The 21,961-nt window shown below is 34.5% G+C and overlaps 1 protein-coding gene across 6 annotated transcripts in view; it reads right to left on the bottom strand.

The window, feature by feature from the left end:
* Nucleotides 1-559: 559 nt before the first annotated feature.
* Nucleotides 560-21,961, bottom strand: part of LOC117112928 (histone acetyltransferase KAT6A-like) — a 60,268-nt gene continuing 38,866 nt past the window's right edge. For 5 of the 6 annotated variants that reach the window (XM_033256146.1, XM_033256145.1, XM_033256144.1 and 2 more), the window contains exons 10-19: nucleotides 18,774-18,895; nucleotides 18,262-18,334; nucleotides 17,076-17,306; nucleotides 14,337-14,430; nucleotides 13,920-14,069; nucleotides 11,612-11,859; nucleotides 10,928-11,026; nucleotides 10,270-10,371; nucleotides 6,616-6,724; nucleotides 560-6,324 (exon numbers count right to left, since the gene is read on the bottom strand). In XM_033256146.1, the coding sequence (XP_033112037.1) occupies nucleotides 2,765-6,324; nucleotides 6,616-6,724; nucleotides 10,270-10,371; nucleotides 10,928-11,026; nucleotides 11,612-11,859; nucleotides 13,920-14,069; nucleotides 14,337-14,430; nucleotides 17,076-17,306; nucleotides 18,262-18,334; nucleotides 18,774-18,895 (4,788 nt within the window). In that variant the 3' untranslated portion in view covers nucleotides 560-2,764. The remainder of the gene's footprint in view (nucleotides 6,325-6,615; nucleotides 6,725-10,269; nucleotides 10,372-10,927; nucleotides 11,027-11,611; nucleotides 11,860-13,919; nucleotides 14,070-14,336; nucleotides 14,431-17,075; nucleotides 17,307-18,261; nucleotides 18,335-18,773; nucleotides 18,896-21,961) is intronic. The other variant, XM_033256149.1, reaches the window with a different exon arrangement.

Genomic DNA, 21,961 nt, shown 5'->3' with positions numbered 1-21,961 from the left:
ATGATCGGAAATGCAAGAAAAGAAGGAGGAGCCACTGCAGTGGCTGTTTTCATAAACATCAGAAAATATGTTATTTTAAACTTTAATACTCTATGCATCCATACTGTTTTTCTTGAATTTGATATCAAGTAAAATATAGAAAAAATAATCTATGCTGTCAAGAGCAGAGGTGGTGTTACCATTCCATTACAAGTGGTTCCCCAACAGATGGCACATGCCCCCTCATCCTCATCATAGCTTGGGCTGAGGTTAAAAAGTTGTATATTAGGTTTATGTCACCTCTAGATTGCCAAAAAGGACACTCTCAGGTCAGCATATAAAATATTTTTCCTCCAAAGATTTTACTGCTACTTCCTAATGGCTGACCCAGGTTTCTCTGACAGCTAGGCCAGGTGTCTCCAATGGCTGGACCCGCCGTGGGCCCCAATTGGAGCGCTTGCTGGCGTCGTTCCATTCAAACGAATGCAACTATCTCACATTATTGCCTGAAGGTGTACCTACATTGCAGTACCTACATTTTAATTACAAGACAATAAAAAGTTCAATCGAAAAACATGAGTGTCAATACACTTATTCAAAAGTAGATTTATTGGGTAACTGTACACAGTGAAAATATATCTACATTTACATGGGTTACATTTTTCATGCAAATGCACAGACTAGAGACAACTCATTACAGTGCCACAGGGGTCTGCAGCATTACAAAAGTAAATACAGTATTTGTAGTATGAACAACAAGCCTGGAACTACTATTACAGAATTCCCTCTATGTACACAATACAGAATCTGTGTAGCCTACCCCTGAACCTTATGCCAAAGTTAACATGTACTGAATAAGTTTAAATTCCTTTAAACTGAAAAAAAAACCTGAAAAAAAAAACCCACTGGTGACAAACTTGAATCTTAATATACATTCAATAGATAACTTTATAGCCGTTATAACATGGATATAAATAATTTAGCAGATAGAAAGGTAAGGTTAAGTGATCACTACTGGCAAAATGTAAAACAATTTTCACAACTTGTATGTACATAAAAACCTACCCTGAATTTACAAAACCTTTCTTTTATTATAAACAACTATATCTTTCAGTCTGAAAATAATATTCTTGTAAAACAGGTAATAAAAAAAATGATGACCAAATTATTTTAAGTAAAGCACAAAAGTGGAAAACAAAATTATAACCAAAATTACATGCAACCTAAACATCCCTTTTACCAAATTAAAATCCCCAAATTATTATCAAGTGATATTTTTTGTGTCCTGACAATATTTCTTGGACAATATTAAGTTTCAAGCAAGGTGCTACTGAAAATATTTTTGTTTAAATTCCCATTGGGACCGAACTTAGTTCTTGTACAGAAAATTAATAAATAGATTTTAATGCAGGCAAAATACAACCTTCCTGTTTCGGATTACACGTTATGAATATCAGTGATCTATAGACTTGTCTCAATCATCAGTGATATTTCAAAATATTTAAATATACAAAAATACAAAGAAAACATCTTCATTTTCCTAAAACAATTCATTTTTGAATAATATACATAAAATTTTAAAGCGATTAAAAGATTAGCTGCAAATGGAAAAATAGCCTTTCCAATGGTTCTTCTCAATTTTTTTTTAAAAAGTACTAATACATAATGATACATTTTGTCCATGTCTTTGTGGCAAACAATAAAGTAAATAAAAATAAATAAATCTGGTAATTTATGACTAACGGTATGGAGGCTTGACTGGTATACAAGATTACCAGATACACACCACCTTGGACACCATTTTCTAGTTAAACCTCAATACTCAATCATAAACATATTGAACAAGCTCAATCTGTAATTCTTGTATTCATACACCACGTGTATATGTACATATTCTTGGTATCATTAAAATAAATTATCTGGTTTGTTTTTTTTTTCCAAAGGTATAGCAGTGTATAAAACTGACACAGACCTTTACCTAGCACACACCTATGATTGGTATAGGCCATTTTCTGGCTTTTAAAATATAATTAAATCTAAACCAATGCTTGAGTAGATAATTGTACTGCGTTTAGATTTATCATAATCAGCATCTTTGCAATGTATTACAACTACCTAAATCTCTGCTGACCTAATATGACTATGATGATAAACACTTAAATTCATCAAATACCAGTAAAATCACCCACAGCAAACAACTTCTTCAATTTTGTCAAATATATTGCGATCTTCGAAGATACATTTCATAAATTGTTTTATTTATATAAAGATAAAAAATGATTTCAAAGGCAGTGACATGTACAGAAAGTAATTTTCAAAAGCTGGCCTCAAATCTAAGAATCACTGTGCCCTTAAAAAAAAAAAAAAAAAACAAGTAATACGAACAGAGAATGTAGTTTAAAATTGCTGTGTATACAAATACACTCCTAGCTGGATAAAACAATCTTTCTCTCTATTATATTCTATATTTATTGACCTATATATAATTAAACAAAATTTCAACCTTTGCTAAAACACAATGTCAATATTTTTTTTCTGAATAGTTACAAGTACTCTTTTGAATCATCAGCACTCATAGACACTGATGGATTTAATTATAAGTATATTTATTAAGCTTAATTACTTCACTCAAGTCTCAGTTACAAAATCCATCCTCTCACCTCGCACCTCTTTATTATGTCAAAATTTAAATATCATTAAAATAATTATAAGAAATCATTGTTTTCAATTGATCCGATACATTTGGTATGAACATTATAAATATCTTAAAATGCTGGTGGTAGTTTCACCTTCGTAAGATGGTCTGACCACGAGAGTCCATTATTCCATATTGGTTATACATAGTACCGGGCCCGTACGGTGTATTTCTGAAAGACATCTGTGATTGTGCAGGAGGGCACATCATGTTTACTTGCATCGATTGTTCCATATATCCAGTTCCTGTATCAAAATTATTGTGTAGAGGTTGCGTGACAAAGCCATTCATATGTCCATGATGGTTATAGTTCTGCGGCATGTAATTGCAATGCTGGGCTGGAGAGCCATGCTGCGGATTGTGGTGATGTTGCGAATGGAAGTATGGTGATCCGTAGCCTTTAAATCGTTGGTGGTGATATCGTTGGCCCGAGTTGCGTTGATAGAGCTGTTGTTGTCTTTGCATATCATGATTTAACTGCGATTGGTACCTCTGTGTCACTGTGTTTTGCATCATGTTCATCTGATGCTGTTGCTGTTGCTGTTGTTGGTGTTGGTGAACTTGTCTCATCCCTTGTTGTTGCTGTAGCAGTTGTTGTTGGTGCTGCTGCTGCTGCTGTTGGTGGTGGTGGTGGTGATGGTAGTTGATGTCAGCAGCATGAGGTGGAACTACTGGCAATTGCGACATAGGGGGGCTAATATTTTTCTGAAGTGGTGGCGGAGGGGTTGGATTGTGAGGTGGAGTGATGTTTGTCTGAGGTCTAGGTGACTGTGCTACTGGTAAGTTTCCATGAGATTCTTGGTAGGATATACCATTTGTTAACTGCTGAAGTTTTGCAAGACTGCAGTTGGATTCTCTTCTTGCATCGATGCCGTAGCGTCCACTATTACCATGCCCTTCGTGTGAAGATTGCAGGCCATGTCCCTGCATTTGTGCCAGTGTAGGATCCGACGATGTTTGGCCAACATCATGTCTATTCATGGGACTACATACCTGGCTAGCTTGCATGGCTGGACTACACATTGGGTTGCTGTTAACGGAAGGGCTGCGGATCTGTGCTGATGACATTGCAGGGCTTGGCACAGGGCCATTACCCATACCAGGGCTACACACTGCTGAATTCATAGCTGGACTGCACCCTTGGATTGGATTAATAGGGGCAGGACTGTATCCCTGGGCTGGATTCACAGCTGGACTACATGCCTGAGCACCAGCAATACTTGGACTACATCTCTGGGAGACTGCTATTGTAGGACTACATCCTGTAGCTTGGTTCATCACTGGACTACAGGATTGTGCAGTTGATTCTGGACTACAAGCCTGGGTACTGCCTAAGCCTGGACTACAAACTTGAGCACTACCCATTGTTGAATTAAACGTCTGTGCAGTGTTCATATTTGGACTTCGTAGTTTTGCTGCTACTGGACTTTGAGGTGGAATGTTTGGACTATGCATATTGGCCATGGCTACCATTTGCGGACTGTGTATATTACCCATTACAGGACTACACACCTGCTGGGTCATGTTGGGACTACACTGGTTCATTGTTGGGCTACAAACTGATTGATTTAACCCTGGATTGCACGTAGATTGATTATTTCCAAGACAACTTCCCATTGCCGATCCTGGAACAGGTGTATTCATGTTATCTGGTGGATTCATGTTACTGTAAGTGTCAAGGTTTGGAGGATTTGCAATGGCCATACAACTGCTACGGCGCATTGGATTATGACAAGAGTACTGTTGCATCTGCAACGAGTGGTCATTCTGCATCTGCCCCATCATCCCCATATTCTGGTTATGAGTTGATGTGATCTGTGTTTGATCTTGAAGTGGGGCATTGTTGGTGCTATTGTACATATCTGAAGGCTCATTACTAAATCCTTCTAAACCAAGATTGTCCTGGCAGGCAGAGATCTCATTAACATTTGGTAAAATAGCATTTTCTATATTAGGCTGTCCATAGTTATTATTCACAACTTTATCAAAACATTGAGTTGCTTCATCAACTTCGTCCTCTTCTTCATCCTCTTCATCATCTTCTTCCATGATGGACTCCACGGCAACTGCAGTTTCAGCAGCTGCTGCAGCATCAATCATTGTGTTTTGAAAGGATGCTTGCATCAAACTGCCATCCAGACTATGCCTATCTGCTTCAAAGTTATCATCATCATCGCCAACTGTATTCTCTTGCTTTTTGAAATCCTTAGGTGACAAAACTGAACCAATTCCTGGTGATTTTTCAGGAGAATGACTGATTGTGTAATCATCAAACTTCTCCTCTGTCTCTTCAGATTCCAATGTTTCATTGGCTTTATCTTTTTGAATTCCATAACTCTTTTCACCATCATTTTCATGTTCAGCACATATAACTTCCTCTGACTTGTTCAAGACCAATTCTGAATCAAGATCTTCTTTATTAGCATTGTGGATGCTGCCACTATCGTCACTGCTACTTTCAGTGTGTGTGGCCTCACTCTCACTTCCAGAGCAGTCATCGACATTGGCTGTAGGTTCCTCCTGGTGTTCCGGTTCTTTTACCATGTCTTTTTCTACTGGTGTTGATATGTCTTCTGGTATTGGTGTTTCTGATTGCTTAGGTGATGGTTCAGGTTTTTCCACCTCAATTGCCTTGTCTACAATTTCATCATCATTGATTTCTGGGGTTCTATTTACATCAAGGTCCTTTGGTCTCTGTTCATTAAGTTTTGAACCCTCACAATCGTTATCCTCAATTACTGAATCGTCACTGTTACTAATATGTTCTGCATCACTATTGCTATTAATCTCAGCATCATTCAGCACCTTACAAGTTTCAGTTGTATCTGGATCTGCAGTTTCTTTCTCACTCTCCACTTTGTCTTCATGGTTATCTATTTGAATATCCATATCCTCCACTTGATCTACTTGAGGGTTACTCTTTGAATCAATGCACTCTGATTGTAAACAATCTTCCTCAACCAATCTGTCGGGAGACTTTTCCAATTTATCTTCTTTGTGAAGAGTAGCTTTCTCATCGTCCGATTCTGCTTTATCCACAGTTTCAACTATTGGTGGAGGAGTACAGTTACCATTTACACACACATTTTCTTCTTCCATTCTGCCTTCATCTTCGCAATCTGCATCTTCACCTTCTGACTGCTCACCGCTCCTCCTCTCTAAATCACTAGATTCTTTTTCATTGGTTTTATCTTCTTCTGGTGACAGTTTTTGTGACTTAGTAATGCGTGATTTGACTACTGGTTTGTTCGGTTTTTTCAAGTACCAGGCAGTTTTACGCCTCCGTCTTCTCCTTCCAGGTATAGATGGCCGTTCAATCTTTCCCCTTTTGACCCCCTTAGGCCATCCACGTTTCTCCTTAATAGGGGGCATGGGCACTACGTTTTTTGGCCGCAGAGATTTGCTTGGTGGGAGGAGACTTTTTGGCGGGATTGGTTTAATGCAAGACACAGTGTTATTTCTTTCGTCTTCATCAGAGGACTCTTCCATACGATTTATATTCAGAAGCCTATCTAAGACTCTGTTTTTACGAGGTCTTTTCACAGTCTTCTTGTGAGGGAATGATGTATGTACTAACTCATCTTCTGCTATTTCTTTTTCAGACTTTGATTGAGTAATTATGAGTTCTTCCTCCCTGACATCTTTGACAACTGTAATGTAACAAAGAATAAACGTTATTTTAGAGATGATTATTTTTTTAAATAACATAATAAAATGTGTTAATCAAACATTAGGAACTTAATATTTTGGAAATACAGTTGAACTTGCCAAAGTCGAATCCAAAATGGCACTAAAATATTGTTTAACAATAATACTTGACTTATAGATCATTAATTAATGTAAAATAAGATTGACTTTGAAATTATTTGAGTTAGGTTAAGTCGACTTAGGCAAGTTTAACTGTACAAAAATATAACCATTAACCCTTAACATAAATTTACCTTGTGTTTCGGTTTTCTCATCATGAAGTCTTTTGTCTTTCTTTTGGGAGACCAAGATCGGGATTTTTCTCCTTTTCTTCCTCCTTCCTGTCTTCCATCTTCCATAAACCTTTAAAAAAAAAATAAAGAAAACATAATAATACAAATCATATCTTGGTCATTATATAAATATCAATATATATAAATACTGTACTAATTAATATATATGAATTTGAGAAAATATATGAATATTAATGATTACATGGATATATTATGTATATATATATATATATATATATATAAGCGTCGGTAAGCGTCGGGGTCGGATATCTGACGTTGGTACGACGTTGGTGCTGTCTCTTATACACATCTAGATGTGTATAAGAGACTATATACACATATGTATATATATATAATAAATATTTATGAGTGCTGATGACTGCATTTATGAATATATATGCATAAATGTACTGTATATGCATTGTAAATACATATTAACGGCAGGTGCAATATTTAAAACATACATTGCTAAAAATTATTATAAAATTAAAATATAAAATAATCAAAACACATATAAGCTGAACCAATACAACTCAAAAGCCAAGGATATTCATAACAAAATGAAGTGACAGTAATAATGGGAAAAATGACCAAAAAAAATGAAATGAAGTAAAGGGATAAATATATACTGTAACATGCTTGTGAATATAGTAATATTGTAAGCTGCTTTCATGATAGTAGCATATCAAATTATATATACATGATAATGTGTGGTAATGACTTCACAACAGAACAGAAGGATAATCATTGGATGTGCTGTGTTGTTTGAAGGAATAAACAATAGTGAGCATGTGCAATAACACCACGACGGTTCTGAAAATATCTGGTATGTGTTGAGAAATCTCTAGTCAGACATTTTGTGGTATTCACGAGAATCTCAATTCCTAGTCAGATACGGATCACAGTGTGTGGTGAAGATTTGACAACAAAACAGATGGATATCCAGTATCTATGAGTTGTGTTTTCTACAGGTATAAGTGTCGCTGTCTCAATCACTTATCAGATATATATACCTAATGATTGTATATTCACACAGAACTCAAAACTCTCTATTTAATTTCTGTACATGAATCTATACTTGCAGATATATCTGAACAGACTTGAAGTTCTGTCCACTCTATCAAATTTTCTTTCACAAAAAGTTGTTGTTTGCCCATATACAGTAATGGTGTACGTATATACACCTTTTATCGGGTCTATTTTGAAACAGTGCTACCAACGTATCGCAACTTTTTACTAGAGGACATCCAGCAGCCCTGGCTGAGCAAACTTCATTTTTTCCGACATCTTTTTTTGAGTACTTTTGACAACCAAAAAAAACTGCAGGCTTTATGCGCCCTATATTTTTTTTTTTTTTTTGGCATTTTGTTTTCAAAGACTAGCCTACAACAAGGTCGTGCACACATCACAGAGCATCGTAAACAAGTAACTACGTAGAGCGAAATGCCTAGGCCTCTGGAAGTCCCCCAGTGGTAGTTGCCAGGTTCTCGGAATTTTCATTTCAAATTTAGCGAAAATAGTGTATATGGTGATGATTGGATGTCATTAGGACCATATTTAGGAATGTCAGGTGTTTAGTCTGGACAGGGTTTAATACTGTAGCAATCAACATCTGAATCTGACAAACGTTCAATGAACACTTGCACTTGTAGCAAAGCGTACAAAATTGCAAAATGTCTGACTGCCCTGTTTTTGAATGAATGTAATGAAAACGTTAAAAAAGCGCTACCACGAGATAGGGCACCCTATTGAAATTTCAGTTCAAAACTCGAACATGCTTTTTACAGACAAGCAGAATGCATTAGATACGAACGCCGTCTAGTTTGTGGTAGCGCTTTTCGAGATAGGATTGCATTGCAACGAAACCCAGAGAGTTGGACCTCTTTCAGTTCTGCACTCTCATTAAATAACCTATATTGATTAATGACTTTCTATGCTACATTGCTTAAATGATTGGTCAGAATATTAATTTACACACACATATTATATATTATATACTGTATATATCATAACGTAAAAAAGTGTCAGTAATAGCTTCAGTTGCAACCATTATGAATTAGAATTGATTACATTCCATATGTCCTTTTTATCAGTTTTATTTTCTTCTTATTAAGCTGCGAGAATGAATTCTTCCAAAAATACCTCCACATTTCATTACTGACAGAAAATAGGCTTTGCAACCAAAAGAATGGTGCAGTAGAAATGCACAGCACTAATACCATATTATCATTTATTTTTTAATTTTAATCCTAATGGCCAGGGATCACCAATAGCGACTTAATCACTGTCCTATTAGATAGGTGGCAATCCTTCACATAACAAACATATAGACATGATTCTCTACATAAAGTCTATTTTATTTATTTATTCTCTAATGATAGGTTCCTGGAACTGAATCACAAAATCACAAAATATGATCCAAATATTGACCAAAATTAACAAGCGCAGGTGTGTTGTAGGAGAGGGAAAAGGTCAAAGATGACAGAATACAAGAAAAATTATAATTCCATTCAGTTTGTAAATTTATGTAGGATAAATAAATCAGTGTAATGTTTTTATAAGTAGGTTTGGATGAGTTAAAATTTATCGTAACTATTTGTGTTGGCCATATCTATTACAGTTAATCAGAAGGATCTGGCCAGAATGGACCAATCAGTTGGATTTGGATGGGATAAACCAATCGAAAGGATCTGGCTGGATTTGACCAATCAAAAGAATCTAGCTGGAAAGAACCAATCACAAGGATTTGGAAATACTTAGATGATGCTAACAAGCAGATATTTGAAGTGGTGCTTATATAAAGGATTGCTAGGGGATATATTATTTATTGTGGGCTCATAATAGATCATTGCAAAAGCATGTGGGACTACCTCTAAAAGGCTATAGTGCACAGCAGGATATAAAGGGTAGCATGCAAACTACATTACAATTCATTCAGCTCTAAATAGGATGTCAAGCGGATTTATAATAAAAATTGAAGCGACATAAATCAACCACTCGTGTATAGTAATATTTATAATTTCATATAATAACAGTCCCAAAAGAAATGCGAAACTTCAGTAGCCAGTTAAGAACAGGTTGACATCATTTTCTATACAGTGTGATACAATAAGCTCGTAAGAGTGTTCAAATTTCAGCCATGAGTGAAAAAAATAATATACCAACTTATTCTACAGATATTTTGGCTACGTTCACACACACCAGCTAATGGTTAGCAGGACCCAGATAAATTACATACGCGCTCACCCTTGTGTTCATACAAGAGAATCCCCAATCTAGATATCAAGAAAATGATGATGGGAAACTGGAAATGCGTACAACTGATTGGTTAATGATAGAAACGTGGTCCAACATGCTAACCGATAGCGCTCGCTAACCGATAGCGTATCCACTTACTGGCAACGGTTAGCACTAACCGATCGGGCATTCACACACAGGTGCTAACGGTTAGGGCTAACGGTTAGCTCCTGATCTGGATACTGAGGGTCTAGTGTGAACCTAACCATATAAAGAATAGGATGAGATCTATTTTGCCAGCTACCACAGATAAGTAATAAACACGTAACTAAAACACATCAAACACTCCATGCAGACTAAGATGAGAAACAATCTCACCTCCCTGGTGAGGACAGGGGGGCTCCTGTCCCCTCCTTTCAAACGGGATGAGGAAACACAATCCCCCCTTGAGGTAAACAGATCCTTATGCTGGCTGTACAACTAGGAGGTCAATAGAACAGTGTAATGAAGTTAATTACTTTTTTGAATTATAAGCTTTTTATTCTATCCAACATGAAAATGAATGTACTGTTGTAAATTGTTATTATGTTACTGTTGACCAGCAAGGTGACGGTGTTACTACCTAAACAGACCACCTGGAATTGTCCACCTGGAATTGTCCACCTGGGCATCAGACACCAGTTTTACTGCCTAGATGTGACCTCCGACCTAGGTATGGCCACTTTATTTGTACCACTTAGTAACCACTTGGACAGCAATACCTAAGTGTGACCACCTAAGTATTTTTACCATGGGAGTAACCAGATGGGTCTGACCCACATGGGGTCTGACCCACATGCGATTGAAAACCTTGGTGGGACAACCTAAACTTTATCACACCTGGGTGGTCAACAGTATTGCTAATATTTTGCAACTGATAAATGTAAAATAAAAAAAAAAAACATAAAATGAACTTATTTAAAATGTAACAACTAAAAAAAAAAGAATATTAAATTACAAAGGGCGACATAGCAAATGAAGCTGACTGTTTACCAACCTTCTTTGGCAGTGCTGGAGTTTCCTTGAGAGCTGCCATTGATGTCGTAGCTTTCCTCTCTAATTCTATGTCTCTGACAATCTCACCCATTCTGGATACCTATATAGTACAACGCAAAAAAACAATACCAGCATGTCAAATGTGAATAATTGCTATGTCACCGATACATGATGTAAAGCATCACAGGCTTTTCAATACTACACACAGTATGCTCTGCATCATTCTATTTTTAGAACTGAATTACTGCCTCAGTAAAATAATATAATTTAACTTTATACTGCCACGTAAATATAGCATGAAAAAATGAATGATAGTGTTTGTATATTTCATTAAGTTATTCCAACTCAAAATTTGAATAAGTAAAAAAACATACCCATGCTACATTAACCGGTGTTTAAAAAAAAACTATTCCTATACTTTTTGAGAACACCCTTAATTTTTTTGCAGTGGAAGTAATGATTATTGTAGTAAAACATCTGTACATTGATTTTTTTTTTTTTTTTTTTTTTTTTTTTTTTTTTTTTTTTTTGTGAATTATCTAAAGTTGATAATTTATGTGGTTCTCTTAAATAAGCAAATTAAATTTCATTTCTAAAAGAACCTCATTCCTATTAATTGTACAAATCACATATTTCGAAGGACTTTTCTTGAGTTTTAGGGTGGCGTGTACTTCAAAATGCTTACCTCATTCCTAGCATGTTTCTCTTCATCTAGGATTGAAGGATGGTAGACTATGAGAGGTGACCACCGTAAGCTGACAGGATCCAGTACCATCCTGGGGGCTCGACACTTGTTCACTTTCTCCATATGTTCGCTTATCAACTTCTTTCGAAGTTTTATAACAAGTTTACCGTCTCTGTTAGCAAGCATTCCGAGATTTTGAAGGGTAGATGAAATATCATGTGGACACATGCCTGTGGCTCTGCTAATATCTGTGAAGAAAATTAAAAAACAACAAACATTACAACTTAAGATTACAGATGTAAAATTTTGTTCATATAAATTCTAACATGTTGACTGCCAGACCTTTTTTTTAGGTTCCTTCCGGTGTGCCAAAACAAGCATACATGTACAATGTACTTTTTTGAAATTCTATCTTGTCATACATCATCCAAATGATGTGTCTAATAAATTGGTGGAAAAATATTAGGGGACGAGTAAACTCGTGGCCAGCATAGGGACAGTCCTTTTCATTGCCTCTGCCACATACGAGTTTTCTCGTCAGCTTTTTGCATGGGTTGGTATATGTTCAGAGGCACCCCATAACACAACAAACATGCATACGTTACTTGTATGGTATCGTCTAGATGTATCATCACCGAAATATCTGCCGTTAGGTCTGTGGTTCCACAATGTATAAATGCTAGAATATTAACCTGATTTTGACGAGTATGATCGTCCCTACGCCCTCAGCAACACTCTGTGAGAACGAGTATACCCGTTGCTGGCAGCGAACGTGTTAAACACTAGAGTAGTTCCTTTGGTACATGCCCTCCTCTTTTACCACAAATTTGGCTGATTTTTTCAGGTTTATACCCAAGGAATTCCTTTTTCACAAACAAATGACGATCCTTTGTTAACTGAGAGCATGTTCTATAATTTGTAGAGAACACTGCATTCCTAATTTAAAGCCAATATTTATTTTTCTGAAAGTATTCGTAAAAGTTAGCAGAGTAACTTAAAATGTATCCGAGGTGGGCTTACATCTGAGGAAGTGTGGTATGTATTATTGTAATATAAGACAGGTTTCGCATGCAAACGAATATGTGTACGCACAAGTTTAGTTATCCGTAACGATTTGTAGCCATTCTGTGTTATCGCAATCACAGTGCAATTCAAGCGTTGGCCTAGGGCCTTAATTAACTTAGGGCCTAGGTCTATACTCCATTTTCTTCTCTCATCATGCTTCTCAAAGTTTCATGTAAGGTTTGGAAATAGAAATTGGTAGCCGAATAATACTCCTTCCTTTGTTGCCCAGAAGAGCTGGTTATTATGTGATATGCCCTATTGTTTATGACCCAAAAATGCCTAGCTACAAGCTAGGCTAGGTCTACATGAAAATGACACCACCAAGGTCCAAGCACCGACGTTTTGATACCCCAAATTGAGACGCATCTTATCATAATTTTCTGTCTTCAAATGTCACAAAAATTGCACGCACGTATTCAAAGATACATTTATTTCTTACCTCACTATAAAATGTGAAGGAAAAAAAATGAAAATCCTATTAGAAATCCATAATTTTCCTACACGTTTTTCACTTACGTGTAGTGATATGACGCCATAAATGATGACATATCCGTCACACTAACAGTATGTGTTCGCGTGCGAAACCTTCCTATGACTACAGCAGAGCCCTATTACGGGGACACCTTCAGGACTTCCCTTTAATATGGGTGACCTCTCAGTAGGGATGTCCCAAAGGAGGGTTTCTATTATAGTTCACTATTAACATTATTCAAGGTGTGGGTTGTAGTGCCGGTTCTCCAAATAAAAAATACCAATATCATTAAATAGCACAATTAATATATTCTTTAAAATTTCTTTGTAGTTTGTAATAATCATAGAATTTCAACAACTTTCATGATCCGTACAACTAAATACTATTGTATGTAGGCTGGGTGATTTGATCAATTATAATTAAATCATATACCATCCGGTAACTAAACAAATTTTTTTCTCGGATATTAATCCGCTGATCTTATTTCATAGTATAGCTGTAATGAAAGGAACACTGGCCTGCAACCTCTCCCCTTGTATCTGTGCCCGATGAGCAATCTTCATCGTTCATGCATCATTTGGCCTCACTCACTGTGCCTACTCGCTGTCATCATTACCAATTTGGCAACCTGTCATATTATGTATTTATCGAGTTTAATTGTCTATGTCCTGCTGTGTCAACCACATAGGGGATTGCCACTTACACAGTCGCTGAGCAAGTGATTCATTCAAGTAATCACTCGCTATCATAAATCAAACGGTAGTGACGTACCTTTAATTGTGATTTGAGCCGAATGCTGGTTACGGTGCATATACTCCAGGATGATGCTCCTCCAGTACGAATTGTAACTGACTTTTCCGAGGTCCGACAGTGGCTTCTCAGGAGAGCCTGGCTGCCCTTCACGCCGTGATAATAAATAGCCTAAAGTACAAACAGCAACTCATCCATTAGTAAATTATTAATTATCATACAACATCTTCTCCTACATATATCTGCGCTTCTGGGTTAAAAACTACTTGCCAAATTTATTAATTGAAAATGAAGTAAAAAATTATTGACAATTGTGATGTAAATTAATTATGTTCAGTTTGGGGTGCCAAAAATATTTCTGTTATTCCTTTTAAATTATATTTGTAACATACAAACTTTAGTATTTTGCACTATAGAAATGTGAAACTATTAACTTACTAAAATCAATGAGAAATCTGCCGTAGCCACACCTCTGGTAGGGTGGCAACGTCATGATACAAGACACATTGTACCTCTGCTGACAATGTTTCTCCTGCAAAAAGAAAAAAAACAAACAAATGAAGATGTTAAAATGGTGCAAACGTTACTAAAACTGTATCTCGCTCATAATCCTTGACAATAGACATATACTACACATATTGTAGCGCACAAACTTTTGAAGCATACATCTAAGTTTGGTTAAACATTTCAACTCATTTAAAACACTTATTTGCTACTTTTGACAAGATTACTTCTCTTACAGGATGTTAAAGATGGGCCAGGGAGAATTTGCAGATACACTATTTTTTGTTTGTTATTATAAGGCCTAAAAAAAATTGTTTGTTTGCCCTCCAGCGCCCGCCTCCCCCCCCCCCCCCACGGAAAATAGGGGCAGCGTTTTTAAAAAAGGCTTTATTTTAAATTATTTTTTGTTCACAGATTTTAAAAAGTGATCTTTATTTTTCTCCATTTTGCACATAAAAGTTGCCTAAATTTGGTGTCTAATGTAAGGTATAGCCATTCTAGGCCTAAACTCATTGCAAAATATTGATTATGGTTTATTTTTATTCAGTCTGATGAATACCCTTTAAAAAACAAATAGTGAGACAGGCTTAATCGCAAGCACTGCGATTTAATATGTTAATTTTGGTGACAAGAAAAAAAAAACTAAGGAAAAAGAATACTTTTTTGCGCCCACCCCTCCTATACAATTTTAAAGGGCAAACAATTTTTTTTTTTTTTAGGACTAATGCTGGTGGTTCTGCCTTTAAAAGTTATTGTGGTAGAAGTTCAGTTATTGTTAGAACAGTAGACTGCTAATTGAGACCAAATGACAGCCACTCTCAAAGAGGACTGCCAGGATTAGTTGGACTGGTATTGTGAATATTTTACTTTCATCATGTATTGTTTAAAAAAAAACACTTAAGTAAGGAAGTCTGGTGCACTCAAAAGATTTGAATGATATAACAAAATAATAATAATACTGAAATTTATAGTGCCTTGTTTATATAATACTGGTAAAGTTCAAGTGGGTAAGAGATAGTTTTTTTTTTTAAAGCTATCAAAAGATTGGTGTATTAGCAGTTGTCTGGAAAAGACTTGAAGTGGATTTCAATGATGGTAAAACAGAAAGCCCTGTTTGTGACATGGAATGCAGAGTTTAGAATTATTTTTAGAACTGACCGTGAATTTGGCAGCCACTATTTAATAAGCTTCACTACTAAAGGATATAATTTATTAGAAACACAGGAATAATCTAAATATTAATAATTATGAATATAAAACCATGTATAGTACTTATTATTTAAAATTTATATCTCAGTTGGATGTTAATAAAAGTTACCATGATGTGTGATGGTTAGTGACCTTTAGCCTATGTCAGAAACACATTAGTAAGTACACTGTGTGAATAGGCTATGTCAGGTGAAATTGACAGACACACTAGCTGTAGCGGATGTAGGTCATTAATTACCTAGTATGCCCTGATACAGGAAGTACTCATAAAATGGACATTAAACTCAATATTTAGGCTTCTTCCCCTAAATTTTCCCTTTTTTAATGGCCGCTCTGTTCACAGAAAGGACAGATTTCCTTATGAAACATACATTGTGTACTTTGTAGAAAACTATATAAATACCACATTATTATGTTTATCATTATCATCCATTGTCCTTCCATTTATTGTATCCAACAATTTATTAATAAACCAATAAAAGAATATTAAAAAATAATATAAAATTATGATAAATCCTTTGAAATACAAAAGAAATATAAATAATTCAAATAATATCATTAATAGTAACTATATATATAGTAAACATAACAATATGCATATTGAAGTACAAACAAATAATATAAACAACATTAATTGTAACCATAATAATGTGTTCAAGAAACAAAGCTGTATGATGGCTGTGAATACTATGATGCTCTAAGTTTATCTACTCTGAAGAGACATAACTATGATGAAATTCAAAATAAAAATATATAATACTAACAGACAATGTAATATAAATATTATATTATTATAAACATATCAACATCATCTCTTTCATTAACAAGCAGCTGCAAATCTCTGGGATTTTATTTAGAAGCTATGGAGTCTGATTGGCCAAGGCGCATTATCTGAATTTCTTCTCTACACTGAGGATTTACATGGATATAGATAGGATAGCAACATAGTCTTATAGCAGATCCTTTGCAGAATGACTGGAATACTTTCCCTATCCCGAGGGATTGGAGTAGGCAACATACTGCTTATTAATTCAGACCAGAGTGATTTAAAGATCTCTTATACTAAGTGCTAAATAAAAACATTTAGAAATTTGATATTAAAAGCAGTTATCTTTCTTCAGAGCTAAAGAACATTTTTGTCACTACAATATAGAACACTGACTTTTTATATAGAATATCTTTTTTTATATTCTTTATATATTTTTATGAATATTTTTTATGTATAATTTTTTTAAGCTCTTGCTTGTTTCTTATTAATTTATTTCTTGTTTTTGATAATCTTTTTTTTTGTTTTTTTTTGTTTTTGTTTTTTTGTTTGTTTTTTTGTTTTTGTTTTCTTTTGTTTTGATTTTTTTTTGCCTGGGAAGTCCCAAAATTGTGTTTTATACTTTCGGTTATACTTAGAGGACTTTTTGTTGTATTTTACTTTCCTAATATGTTGTAACAAAATAAATAAATAAATACCTTTGAAAAGTAGCCAATGATATGGCATCCTTTGCTATCATTGGTAGTTAGTACATAAAATAGGAATGGTTCCACATCGTAATAAAGTGTCTTATGATCAAGAAAGAGCTTAGCCAGTAGGCACAAGTTTTGACAGTAGATTTTGCTGATATTCCCATCCACTTCAAACACCGACAAATCCTCTTTTCTGTAGATTTCATTCGCTGGGGGATGTCGCCATAAACATTTCTCCTAAAGCGAAAAATAACATCACTAAACTGATTAAAAGATTTCATAATAAAAATCTCAATGTGTAATGTTTAAGCACCTTATGGCACTACACAAATGCTGGTGTATTATTAATAAAGGTTAAAGGTTATGCATTTATACAGCACAAAACATGAGGGGTCTCTATGTGCAAAACAAATGAGCAAAGGTAATTGAAAAAAACAAGCAAAAGAAGAACTTAAAGTCAGCAACCAAACCGTAGTATGAGGAATACGGCCTCGATGCTGACGAGGGATCGGTCAAAGTGTACCCTGTCCAGCACCAGTTGAGTCTCGGCCAACCAAGGATTCAGGTGCCTATAAATAGTACAACACACTAAAGATCCCTGGTGTGATTCCTATAGCAGTCCATACATTCTTTAAGATCTCTCTCACTATAAAATTTGTGATATGCACACAAATGGGTGTGACAATGACATCATCGTGCCCACAATTTGGCAAATCACAGATAAAGGTGGGTACTCACTGCATCCAAATGTCGTCGGCCGACACACAACGCGAGGAAGCACGCTCAACAGATCGTTTTTATTGAAGATCCGTTCAGACAGTGTGAACAGACCTTTACACCACATTATTTTACAAGGCAGTATTTAAATTCTTTAAATTATTATTTATTACTCCTTTGTCATTGCTTAATTAAACATTTTTTTCCCTATTATATTGTTACTGTGCCACTAAGGTTTTCTAATTATATTTTTCAAAATAAAAGAACAATTTTCCAAGAATGTTTAATCTTATTAAGGCAAGCATTCAAGGAATTAAGTAATCAATGCATACAAGATACAGTTGATTTTGGATCAAGATCCTTAACAATGAGTAAAATAAAAACATCTACAATCCTATCTATAAATTAGTTAAGTCAACTTGTTACCCTAATGGGCAAGAATGATGGATATAGTGATGAAATGTAACTCTCTTACCCGATGTCTTTGCAGGATGTTGCGACTCTTCATGTACTTAAGGCAAAATTCGCACAGGTATAGTTTAGGTAACCTGAAAAGGGAAAGTCCCTTTATTCAGTGATATCATAAATGCAATGTACTATAGTAGTAGTATGCTCTCACATTTCCTCTTGTAGTCAGAATCAATTCAAAATAATACAATATATTTCAAGTGAATAAAACAAGTAGATTCTAATAAAAATTATACAATTTTGGAGGTTAAGACAGTTATAAAGGATTTGATTTTAAAATTAAAATATTTAATTTTTTTTTTTTCTTAATGTATTATTTTTTCATTTGATCCACTTTGATTATATGTTAAAAGCGTATATTTTCTAATAATTAAGTTATGGGTAGAGGCGTTTTACAGGCTGATTATGCATACACTGTTTTCAATATTATGAATTCTCTAGAAAAGTGGTGGATTTCATGTAAAATAAAACATATTTATTATCACACTGTCATTAAAATGGATTTTAAAGACTACTTACCTAGCATACTCTTGAGGATAGGGTGATGTATACCAAGTGTTAATCTCATATTTACCAAACTCAATGTACTGAGGTGAACGACTTTGCTGCTCCACCATCTGCCCTTCACTCCCTCCAGAAGTCTGTACAACAAAACATATCAGAATTAATAGAAATCTTAGAATAATAGAAATGTTAAGATATAGTGCTATGATAAATTTTACAAACAAAATATTTTTTAAGTAAAAATTGTAAACGTTGCTTACAATTGGAAACAAAGCAAATAGATAAACAGGAAAAACAAATAAAATAAAATTATAAAAAATGTAAAATATTGTATTAATGTATAAATAAATACATAAAAAAATATTTTTAAAAAACTGGAAACCTCTTTATAGTCTTTAAACAAGGAAACCTCTTTACTTCCAAGTTAAAGTAGAGTACTACGTCGATGATGTCACAACACCCATGTGACACCCCTTCGTTATTGAGCATTGCTACCCAGCAGGTCAACAGCCGACTGGCTGCTTCTTACACAAGCTACAGTTTACATAGCTTCATCAGCTAACACAGTTTTCAAACTTTATTTTTTAACAGTGTATATTTATCTGTGTTATAAACTTATATTGACAATTAAACTGGTACTTATTAGGTTCTGGTGCATTATTTGAAAAAGCTATAAAAATGTCTTTGTAGAAGTTGCTCAGAAACAAAGAACTATTACATGGTACCACGAAATAAATGTCTGCAATATCTGGTAGAAAAAAAACTTCAACATCATAAGCCAAACTAACAATAAAATATTGCACAAAAAATGTCCTAAGTGTAACTGCTTAAATACTATATTAGTATACTACTATAAGACCTATAGATAACTAAATGTTACAACATTTTAAAAAGTTGTCTTTGTTACAGTGCATGTAGTAGCATGTTGTACGCTGGTGAAATATTATTGTTAGTATTTCAGCCTGCACACCAAGGGCTTAGCCAGCGAGGACAGCCTATTTCTTCTTTCTCACTAAAATTTCCTGGCTAAGTCCCTGCTGCACATAGTTTAACCATTTAAAATAACTGAGCTGTTCTCCAGTTGACATTGGCAATAATATGATAATAAATGGAGTACATTTAGCGACCATTATTATGTAATAGCCTAAAAATTCCAAGGTTCATGATTAAATTAAGCAGCATTTTAATTCTTGAGCCTTTGAACACATTTGAGAGTCATTATGTAATAGACGAATAATTCCAAGGTTCAAGATAAAATTAATCAGCTTCAGCTCTTGTTGCTCAGTAACTTTGAGGCATGTAACTGATATTTAAAATGCACTAATTCAAATTTTTATCAAAGGCACAGTGGACTAGATGTTACACTTTTCAATAACTTTGTCCCCTCTTGAGGGTCACTTCATGTGAACTGCAGCCAGTAAACCAGCAAACTTTCATCTGTTTACGACATGGGCCGAGTGGACCACTACACCGGGGTAACCCCCTACTCGTTTAAAAAGATGTACTGGGTTTCTTAAAGTGCACATGAGCATTTGTGTACACTGGGCCTACGGTTTATAGTCCTTATCCGAGAAGACTTGTTCCACCACCAGAACTAGGAGCGAGCCGGCCGGCATAACATGAATAGTATTATCACTTTACACTACACTAAAATATACAGACACTAAAAACATTAAGTTCTATAACAGGGTGCTTGATGAATTTTAACATTCTATTAAAAAATAATGACAAATATTACAAAAACTAGGAATAAATTTACATCCTGAACTGTGTAAAAATAAGTTATAATATTGATTCTACAAGACAAAAGAAAACATGTACCTTTATATACATCAGGATACAAAGGATCAAAAGACAATAATTCAAAATGTGGCATTCAAAAACCAGGCATTTTCCCCTGCTTATTATTGAAACAGTTTGTATAAATTTATATATACTATGCCAACAAAATAATTTTCTCTTTGATGACCTATATTGGTTTAGCAATATTTATTCACTGATGCTGCCAGCTAAAAAACATATGTTTACATGCAAACATTATATTCATATATTTTTATAACCACCATTATCTTTTTATCTTAGTGGAGTCTTTTAAGGAATAACTTTATATTGTTCAGTTTTTATGATGTTTTATTAAAATTTATATATCAATCTTATATAACACTACTTTTTTCAAAAAATGTTTTATATTTTTTATTTTTCCTATGTTTTAATGAAATGATCAAATATTAAAAATCACATTCAATCAATAAGTCCAAGTTCTTTTGTTATTTGCTGTATTGTTGTACACCCAGTGTACACCTGGTCTGGCCAGCTGAAACACAAGAGGATTATGAAAAGTAACAGCATAAAACCAAGTAAATCTGCTCTCCAGTCAATATTATACGTAAGCTGCCCTTTGAATACAAAATAGCAAACAAGCCAACAACTGAAACTTAAAACCTCAGCTACCCATAATTTCATTACAGGAGACTCAAAAATAATACAGACAATAGACGCCAAGTACCAGCAACTTATTCACATGCAATGGTAGTTATGAATTCTGCCAAATTTAGAGTGTTTACTCTTGGACCCAACAATGATGTTGCAGGGTAAAATTTTACTACAAGAAACAGATAGGCCTACACTATAAAGCCACTGCATTGCGAGTAATTTGTTTTCAAATAGCATACTTTTAATAAATAATTTATCTTTTCTTTTTGTTGGTACTTTTAAAGAATGATTACATACTACATATTACTATTAAAGATTATACATTTTTAATTCGGACTCGGCTCTTATTTGGCCGACCTTCCCTTGACAACCTAAACTTTTATTACTATGTATGATTGTATTTATTAAATATTCCATTATTTGTGGTAAGTAATTAAAACTCAAAATCAAACATATTTTGATTCATCTAAAGTGAGAACATAAAAGTTTTGGTAAAATCATGAATACATTAAACATATTTGGTGAGGAAATATGCTTACTGGACAATAAAATAGCAATAAAATATTTTTTAAATGACAAATGTAATTCAACCATCTCATGTTAAAGGTTGATTTCATTGCATTTATAAATATGATTGGATTTTATTCATAGAGCCTCATGTTCAAACAACCTTGAGGCCTTCAAATCACATGATAATAAACTTTGTATAGAGAAATTCCTACATCAGTTATAGTGTAATTTTACACCCACTTACCAAAGGTCATTGTGGT

The sequence above is a fragment of the Anneissia japonica genome, unplaced genomic scaffold, assembly GCF_011630105.1.
Source record: "Anneissia japonica isolate Jap-2015-1 unplaced genomic scaffold, ASM1163010v1 scaffold288031_len342695_cov171, whole genome shotgun sequence".
Taxonomy (NCBI): domain Eukaryota; kingdom Metazoa; phylum Echinodermata; class Crinoidea; order Comatulida; family Comatulidae; genus Anneissia; species Anneissia japonica.
The sequence above is the reverse complement of the archived record's forward strand: the minus strand, read 5'-3'. Positions and strand labels throughout refer to the sequence as shown.